This window comes from Nicotiana attenuata, unplaced genomic scaffold, assembly GCF_001879085.1.
Source record: "Nicotiana attenuata strain UT unplaced genomic scaffold, NIATTr2, whole genome shotgun sequence".
Taxonomy (NCBI): Eukaryota; Viridiplantae; Streptophyta; class Magnoliopsida; order Solanales; family Solanaceae; genus Nicotiana; species Nicotiana attenuata.
The window spans coordinates 409892-419978 of NW_017670538.1; the positions used below are offsets into that span (position 1 = coordinate 409892).

General features: G+C 35.2%; 1 protein-coding gene across 1 annotated transcript in view; it reads left to right on the forward strand.

Moving 5' to 3' along the window:
* Positions 1 to 661: 661 nt before the first annotated feature.
* The window catches only part of LOC109240697 (TBC1 domain family member 17-like), a 12020-nt gene continuing 2594 nt past the window's right edge, over positions 662 to 10087 (forward strand). Inside the window, exons 1-8 of the mRNA XM_019407366.1 lie at positions 662 to 796; positions 2105 to 2278; positions 3243 to 3294; positions 3402 to 3509; positions 6316 to 6400; positions 7038 to 7092; positions 7207 to 7575; positions 9379 to 9438. Of these exons, the coding sequence (XP_019262911.1) occupies positions 734 to 796; positions 2105 to 2278; positions 3243 to 3294; positions 3402 to 3509; positions 6316 to 6400; positions 7038 to 7092; positions 7207 to 7575; positions 9379 to 9438 (966 nt within the window). The 5' untranslated portion in view covers positions 662 to 733. The remainder of the gene's footprint in view (positions 797 to 2104; positions 2279 to 3242; positions 3295 to 3401; positions 3510 to 6315; positions 6401 to 7037; positions 7093 to 7206; positions 7576 to 9378; positions 9439 to 10087) is intronic.

Here is a 10087-nt window from a genome sequence, read left to right on the forward strand (position 1 = left end):
GATAATACTTATCAACTTCACATTTAGCAAATACTGAATTCTCCAATTTGCTGCGATTTTGCTATAGATGCCTCGATTTCTGCTCTCAATTGTGGATTTTAAAAAAGGACTAAATCTCCAGAATTCGGGTAATTTATGGTCACTAGAAATAACAATTTGTATGTAACTTAATTACATATAAGTTCAAGTCTTGTAGTTATCCATAAATTAAAATAATATTCTTAAACTTTAATTTATCACCACATAATACTCATATAACTTTAAATTCGATAATTATAAAAGTCAAAATCAAATTTAAGTTTTTTACTATGACGCGAACGACATTTTACATCAAATTTTCTGAAAAAGAAAAATATACAATATAGGACTAATGAATATATAAAGATTGTGGAATCACAGCCATGAGTCGAATTAATCTAATTTTATCCTTAATCTAACAGTTAGTCGAATTCTTAATTAAATATTTCGAATTTGAGTGATAATTTAATTCTAAAGTAAAATCGGATTAATTAATCCTAAAGTGGATATTTAATACCCGATAAAAAAGAATATATAAATTTTCGTTCACACAAGTCCCACGGGAAAACGAAAACCGTCACCTGCTCATTCTCACCTTTTCCTTCGTCTCTAAGACAAGCTTTCTACTTCAACATAACCCCCCCCCCCCCCCCAAACACAGGAAAAGCTCCCCCCACCCCTCACTCAGCCAGAACCTCCATTAAATTCACCGGCGATGCATGAAATTGACATACACGATCTCTCCGACGACGCCGATTACGCTGCTTCTATTCAGCAAGTAAGCAATTCACAATTCGCAAATCATTTTTATCTCATCGCTGTGTTCGAATCGTATAATTAGTACTTTACAATGATTTATTTACGTTTGTGTGCATTAATTGATTTTATGTTGAGCATTTTATTTGATCAATTGCATATTTTGTGATTAGTTTTAGGTGTATTTTGTTTAACTGCTGATTGTTTTGTGATGTTTATCTCATCGTTATATTCAAATTGTTAGGTTAGTACTTTACTATGTTTATTTACGTATTTGTGCATTAACTGATTTTATACTGAGCACCTTTTTTTATTACTTGCCGATTTTTTGTGTGTGATTATTTTGAGGTTAAATTAAACTTGATTATTGAGGACTTATGATGAACTGTGTTTAACTGCTGATAATTACTGTACATTCGGATAAGTTAAATTTGTGCGTATGCTGTGTAATTTGCGTAGTTTTATTACTCTATGATAATTAAGCAGGCTGTCCATACAATTACTACCTTAGTCATTTTTTATAACCAATAAATCTCTGCGGGCACACGAGTTACACCAAAGTTGTTGGATATTGTCCGCGGCAAGATTCAAATTCGTGACGAGCACCTAACCCACACATTATGCGCTATGTTCTTACCATTAGACCAAAGCGCTGGGGACATTACGATACCTTAGTAATTGCAGTTTGATTATTTGTTAGCACCCAATTTAGCAAGCTGTCCATAGCATTACTATACCTACCTTAATCATTGCGGTTTGGTATTTGACAGCACCGGTTTAGCTTCCAGGTGTTGAGAAGCCCTTAGCCAAAAGAGCATACGAGTTCTATTCGTAAGTGGCCATTTGGATCATTTGGAACAACTGTCAATTTAATAGACTGCGGAAAGGCCCTAATGACTATCGGTGGAATCTATATACTGTGCTAGTTGTACCTACCATCTGTTTTCAGATCAATATCAACAATGCAGTCGTAAAATTAATATGAATTATGGAGCTCTGACGGAGTAAATGTTGAATTGAACCTTACTAGTTTCTGCTGGTGGTTATACTTATTTTTGTACTTGGTGATTTATTTTCCATTTGCTTTTTCAATTGAGAAATGAAAGAGAACAAACAAGATTCTCCCAGCTCATTCTGATTTCTGAAGGATCTCATAATTTAATTATGCACGGCCGTTTTACGTCTCTAGCATGACCACTTGATGGCGCGTGGAGGGGAAGCGGGTTTTTGTTTGATGTATTCTAATTAGTAATTTAAAATGATTTAAAAAAATATTAATATGAAATGACAAATTGAATTTGGTTTCTGTTGTCTGTGGATGAGCTTTCAGGGTTCAGCAAGCATGAATAGGAGTGATAGCAGTAAGCAGAGTTCATCAGGTGAACAAGAAGGTGCTGAAATAGTATATTTGAAAGATAATGTGGCAATTCATCCGACTCAGTACGCTTCAGAGAGGATTAGTGGTAGACTAAAGCTGATCAAGCAAGGAGGTTCTCTGTTTATGGTATACATCTACTTTGTGCTTGCAATGTGAATTAAATCTCAAATCTTTGATTACAGACTATGAGGATCATTATTCCTTCTCTTTTAAGCACGATACGAAGCTTTCTATTGCCAAGGTTTCAAGCTTTTTGAAGTTTCTGGAATAAATATGGTCTAGAGAGTGAGAGAAAATATTCTCAAGCTCGTTCTTTTGTACCATTGGCCTTTCAAATGTACACATTAACTTGTAACCCGGATTAAAGTGAAACTATAACCTTTTTTAGTTTATACTTTCAAACTATCAAAAGCTGTGACAAAAATACCCCATGTTCCTTTCTTTTTTCCTTTTTGTTTCCTTTTCATTTCCGTTCATTGTTCTTGTTCCTTTTTTTTTCTTTTTCCAATGGATGAAAACAGAGGTGCAAGGGGAGAGTGCTGACTTTTCTCTTTTGCTTTTATTTTGTCTTTTAATTATTTTTCTCCTGTCTGGTTAGATTTCTGAGTGGGAAATGTTTTTATGGTCCAACATGTGGTGTTAGTGAAGGGAAGTAGGTTTACAACTGGTTCAACTCTCATTTAGGCGAACTTACTTTTTGATAGTTTTGAGGGAGAAACAAAGTTTCACTTTTGGTGCATAACGGTAGGAGGTTATATGAATGTCGTCAAGTCATTGTTTATGTGCCACAAAATGAAAAATGAGGGAGATGATCCATATTCAATCCTAAGTAACATGGAGATGGATGTGAAACATAGTTCTTAAATGGTCAAATTTTCATTGCTATGAAATCATGTTTCCTTGTGCTTTGCTTCTTATATAGGGATGTAAAGAGCTGGATTCTTAAATTCTTGATGTAACTAAAGCAAAGCGTTGCTGTCACATAAAACAAGGAGGAAGGGAGAGGGGTTGTCTCTAACATTTGTAGCACATAATTAAATTTTTGGCTCTACCCTCTGATTGTGCAATTGAATTGTTTTTGCTGTGACAGACTTGGATTCCTTATAAAGGGCAAAGCTCGAGTGCAAGGTTGTCTGAAAAAGGTGGGGGTCAATTATCTGTACTGTGACTCAGAGGAAAGAACAGCTGTCTGCAGCTAATTTTCCATGGGCTGTTGTGTAATGGTTGTTCTTTATATATCTTGGTGCAGATAAGAGTCTTTATACTATACGAGCAGTTCCATTCTCAGATGTTAGGTCGATTCGCAGACACACTCCCACCCTGGGGTGGCAATATGTTATTGTAGTTTTATCATCAGGTATTTAGCTGTGCTGTATTTTATTAGTGCATCTTTTTCATAGTAGCAAATTTGAAGTGCTGTTTTGATAGATTAGTTCAAGTTGTTACCCTTGTTCACTTGTGGACATGTATGGCCTTTCAAGTTAAAATGTTGATGTGCAATTACTCCTTGCCGAGTCCAAAGTTGCTAAATCTAGTACTATATGTTTCCTTGACTGATTTTTTTTTTGTATATCTTGAGAATCTAGCGATTAGGAAGTCGGATGTGTATGTTGAAGTTGTACGTATGCTCTCTCCCTGCATGATTAAGCCTCTTTAAATCTTATAATTTTGTTCATTAGATCTAGGGTTTCTCCAGCATGTTCTTGTAAATTTCACTATTTTGATATCATGGCAATGTTATAATTCACGGAGCATGAACTAGATGGTAGCCTAAGACAAATCTATGGTAAATCAAATTGGTCCTCATTATGTGGATAACTTTGGTTTTAGCTGCAAACTAGAAACTCAGTATGCGACGCGAACCTAAAACTAATCTGCCCTGAGTGAGGATATTTTTGTTTTTATATTTTTAGGTTAAAGTTTATTTTTGTTATATTTAGAGGTTGCTGGTTTTTGACATATGTAAGTATACATTATGATGGGTTAATTAGTTACTGTGGAATGAAGCTTGTAATGTTTCTGCTGTCCCATAATTGAAAACTGAAAAGGTGAACTCAAGGGAATTTCCCTTACCAAGTTAAGTGAGTAGCAACATGAAACCCCACTGTTAGCCCCACTAACTTGACAAGCTATAGACTGCTGGATTAGCTGTCCAAAACATATCTGAATAGAGTGGCTGTAACAGGAAATGGGAGTGGAATTGAGCAGACAGAAGAAAAAAGACAAACCAAAAAATAGTTTTTTTTTTGTTGGAGGGCTAAAGTTTTAAGTTTTCTCTGTTCTTGTTTAAATAAATTTTGGTGTCAATTGGAAATGTTTCCTACAGGAAATGGGAGTGGAATTAAGCAGGCAGAAGAAAAAAAGACAAACCAAGAAATAGCTATTTTTTTTTGTTGCAGAGCTAAAGTTTTAAGTTTTCTCTATTCTTGTTTAAATAAATTTTGGTGTCAATTGGAAATGTTTCCTTTCTCGTAATTTTTCCGCTCTTTTTGTATGTAAAATAAGCATGTAGAAGGAAAGTTAGATAGTTATTATGTATAGTGTCCCACATCGGGAAATAGATATCTAATTCTATGTAAACAATGTATATAAATAGGTCTATTGTAAGACACTTTAGTTAATATAATATTAATATAATTTCCCGTGTCATTATTTCTCACAGTAACTTTCACTGTCTTATTTGTCATTTTTGGCTTCTGCAAACTCAATCTTAGGTTGGGAAGAATAGTGAGGACGATGAATTGATTGAACTTGATAGTGAAAGGCTACTCATTTATTTGTCTGTTTTTGAAACAGCTCGCAAGATCTTGCAACAACAACAACTTGCCTAGTATATTCTCATAAGTGGAGTCTAGGAGGGTAGTGTATACGCAGACCTTACCCCTGCCTTGTGCGGGTAGAGTGGTTGTTTCTCGAAGACGCTCGACTCAAATAACCACAGTAAACAGCAATAAAGAAATGCAATATATAAATAGAAAAAATATAAAAATATGAAGGAAAAATAAAATTTAGGAAGAAACATGAGCAATATCTATAGTTAAACAAAATGAACCAGAAGCAATAACAGATAATAATTTGCAAAGAATAGACCACAACTAGCGTAATGCTAAAGTAATCGAAAATAAAGGGAAGTATGCTATGCTACCTACTAACCTTCTATCCTAATTTTCGACCTCCACAGCTTCCTATCAAGGTCATGTCTACAGTAAGCTGCAGAAGCGCCATATCATGCCTAATCACCTTTCCCCAATACTTATTAGACCTCCCTATGCCACTCCCTAGAATCCCCCTGTGCAATCTCTCACACCTCTTTACTGGTGCCTTTGGGCATCTCCTTCTCACATGCCCGTACCATCTCAGTCTCACTTCTCGCAGCTTATCCTCAACGGGGGCCACCCCACCTTATCCTGAATAACCTCATTCCTGATCTTGTCTCTCCTAGTATGCCACACATCCATCTCAACATCCTCATTTCTGCTACCTTCAACTTCTGGCATGGGAGTTCTTAACTGGCCAATATTCCGCCCCATACAACATAGATGGTCTAACCACCAATATGTAGAACTTACCTTTTGAAGTCTTAGTGACACCTTCTTATCACACAAGGCACTGGAGGCAAGGTATTTTGACATTATGGACCAGTTTTGGGTAATTTTCTGTATATGTTTGTTCGCTTGTAAAAGTAGCTCCGTTTTTTCTCTATTGTGGCACCAACTGTGTCAACCTATGTACAAAAAAAGTGGAGCAGGCAACAAATTCTTTTTAGTGGTTGGCTATGTATGAAATATCAATTTGAGTTAAGTTATTTCTTTTTAGCCATTCTCTGTTGTTTTTGAATGGATTTTACTTTCTTTAGCAACTCTCTCTAATCAGCATTATTTTGGAATAGATATGATTGAAGAAGATAATTCTTCTTAGAATTGTATAATGCATATATATATATATATATATATATATATATATATATATATATATATATATATATATATATATATATATATATATATATATATATATGGATAAATTCTTGTATGCTATCTACCTTATGATATTTCCGCTCAGCTTTTTAGCGGATTCTTTATAATTCTGTTATCATCATATTATCAGTTTATTGACTGCAACTATTGCATCTTGAGCTTACTTCCTACATACATCACTTGCAGGACTGGCATTTCCTCCACTTTATTTCTACAATGGTGGTGTCCGGGAATTTCTTGCAACAATTAAGCAACATGCATATCTTGTGAGGTGGACTTATTTGTTCTTTAGTGCATTGGCTTTGTCATTATCATGAATAAGCAATAACACTAGTAAACCAATTTCATCTCAGCATTCTTTTTGGGGCCAGAGTTCATAAAAATGAGAGTAGAAACTAAAACTAGATAGTTCACAAATGAATTGATGCTTGACGATAAATGACAGTAAATAAATTAATTGCGATGTCGTATGAAGATCAAATAGCTTACTGTTTTGTTTTTGGTGGATGAGAGAGATTTCGGCAAAAAAAAAAAAAAAGGTCTAAGGATGTCATAGATGGAAGGGTAAAGCCATTTGCAAATACTATAATGTGGTGTCACCTCTAGTTGATATTCAATGGTAATCCAGCTGTATTACAGGCATACCTACTATGAATTCTTTTCAGGTTTTTAAAGTAGCTCAATTGAAGGTATACCAGCGACCAATTGTTTCCAGGTTTTAAAGTATATTTGCTGATGCTAGCCTGTCAAAAAAGTATATTTTCTCATAGTCTCATACTGCTAGAAATTGGGATCTCGATTTGTTTTTGTTACAATTTTTCTTGTTGCAGCGAACTAGTAGTGGGAGAGATAACGTTTTTGTTAGATAAAGGCGTTCCCTTTCTTACTGATGAGTTGTATGTTTCCAGGTCAGCTGAAGATGCTAATGTATTTCTCGTCAACGACTTTCAAGATCCTCTCCAGGTGTGACCAGTGTTGATTAATCAATTGGTTAACCAATTTAAGAGCTTGTGTGAAGAGCTTCATCATGATTCATGAATACTCACTTCTGCTCATACTTTGATTTGCTTCTTACAGAGAACTCTCTCCTCCTTGGAGCTTCCTAGGGCTGTTTCTGTAGCTAACAGTCCATCTTCAGCTACTGCACCTACTGATGGGGAAACTTTTGATAGAAATTCTGCATATCTTCAAGAAAATGCCAGGCAATGGCAAAAACATAATGATCCTGCTCGAGATTTGTCAATTCAAGTGCTAGAGAAATTTTCTCTTGTGACCAGATTTGCTCGTGAAACAACATCTCAACTTTTTCGTGAAGCTCAGGGAGATGGTTTCATTCCTAATGACAGGAGGAAGCAAGACCAAAAAACAAATGATTATCCTCGCATTGCCGACTCTAATGATGTTAAGTTGCCTGAAGATGTTCAAGTGCCTGCAGATCCCTTGGAGGTGAAAAACTTGCATATTTTAATCTTTGTTTCTGCATTTATATTTATATGGTTAGTCATGTGTTCACTTACATTATTCCCGGGTATGCCAGTAGCTTTCTTCATTTCTTATAGAAAACCTTAGAACTCCTACTAGGGATAATTGTGGGACTTAGAGAACCTTATTTTGATAAAGTAGGACTCAGAGAAACTTAGAACTCCTACTATGCACATTATTACAAACTTTTGAGTATTGGAGTGAAACAGGGCCATCTGGAGCATAATGGGCAAAGAGGATTCATATGGCTGTCGAATAATCAGTTTGGGTTGAGGCTTAGTGCTGTCATAGCGTTGTTGTATTCAGTGATTTTCTTAGAAAAGGTTATCTTTTCCTCAAAATGGTAAAAGCGGGTTCCACGCAAGAACTAATTACTGGAAATCAGTTTGCCTAATATTATGAGTCGGTATGCCTTTTAAATGTCCTATCAGTTAAGTCATTGAGTATTCTCAGTATCTGTGACAACTCTTAGCGTACATTATAGAGTATGGGAAAGATGAAGCATTTGATAAAGAGATAATTCTACTTCACTCCTTATTTATCAGAAAAAGAGTTCAAATTGTCCTTTGACTTTCATGTTTACCTTGAGTGATATAACGTCCTTCAAAATTAAGAGTAGCTTTTTCCTAAACCAACCATAGTGACAAATCGTTTCTTTTCCTTGATGTTCTAGAATGTGTGTTAGCCTCGAGGTCAGATTGAGAAGGATGAAGTATTTGACATATTTTCTTTTTACTGATGAAAAATGTATAGGAAATGCTTTCCCTTCAGTGGCGTGCCCTTGCCAATAGTTGGACTTGTAGTGATATCTAAGAAGTACATTTTTTATCAGTGAAAGATTATTTTATTAAATAGCAAACACTAACTAGGTGCTGTAGTTTTACAGACGAAAGTACTTTTATTCTTTTTTAATTCTGATGAATTCTAATGAAAGCTAGCTTATTAGCAGCATCCTCTATATGGTTTACTTTCACAACACCTAAAATTTCCTTCTCTTCACAAGGTCAAACCAAATAATCTAGGAACTTTTATGCTTGAGAATAGTATTTTAAAGTATAATTTATTGTCTAAGCTTCTTATAAATAATAATAATAATACTGCTTTATCAAAAAAATAATAACAATATATTATTATTATTATTATTATATATTATTATTATTATTGTTATTGTTATTATTTAAAGCCTCTTGCAGTAATGCAGTCTAAGACTGCGTATAATAGACCCGTGTGGTACAGCCCTTCCCCGGGCCCCGTGCATAGCAGGAGCTTAGTGCACCAGGCTGCCCTTTGTCGTTGTTGTTTTTTTGTTGTTGTTTTTGTTGTTGTTATTATTATTATTATTATTATTATTATTATTATTATTTAATTGCCTAAGCTACCAACAGTTTTTTTTGAGAATGGTAACATTTGTATAAATAAAACTGCACTAAGGCAGTGCATAACCATATGTGCAGGGAATAGTAGATCAATCTTGATCTAACTAATTACAAAAAGCCTAAGCTACCAACAGTATGAATCATACTAGCAAGGATGGGGATTCAGGGTAGCTCACATGGTGAGATGCCCAAACCTTCACCATGTAGTGAGGGTTTGATTCTCCATAGAGTATTCCCTCCCCTATTTCCCCCTTCCCCTCCCCCTATGGGAAAAATAGGGTAGCTTGAATTATTTCGGGGACTTCTAATCTCCTTATTTTTCTATTTCTATAAGTTATAATTCCATTAGTCCTCTTTTTGCGTTTGATCTATGGCAGTTTTCCTTCCGCAGTTTGACAAATTGTCACTAGTATGGGGAAAACCACGGCAGCCTCCACTGGGAACAGAAGAGGTAGAAGACTATCTTTTTGCACTTGTAAAATGCTAGTACAATGGCTATTAGGCCCAAGCAAATGTTTCGACATTTAAATCATGTCTATCTCATTTTATTCGATTTGTCATAATAACTTGTGCATGTGCCATGAAGCAACTAAATTCATTGAGTTGTAAGCTGACTGTTGCACAAAGTGTTAACTGTCATAGATTCTCAATTTTTTTCATCAGAGCATGCAGATGTCCAGATCTGTGGTAGATCCCAGCTTCTCACCAATTTTCCACTTGCACATCTTTTTTAGTTTTAACCATTGTATTAGAAGAAATTCCTACTTGGTCTAGAAGTAGCATTTGTAAACCACCTCTCTTTGTCTTTTTTCTATTTATCATGCAGAAACTTTCTTTGCTTAAACAAGAAATTCTCTCTGTTATAAATCAATTATATCTTCTGGATTCCCATGAATTCTCCATTGAAGGCGTGATATTGCTAAACTGATGATTTCTTTGGTGCTTCTTCCAGGGAATGTTTTTCAAAGATAGAATGTTACAACGCTAAATATCAGGCCATTTTAGCTGAACAATATTGGGGCATCATGTCCCTATTAAAAAAAGGGGGGGGGGGGTAATGTGTCTCTTAAGAATCAAGTTTGTGACTCGCTTGGTAATCC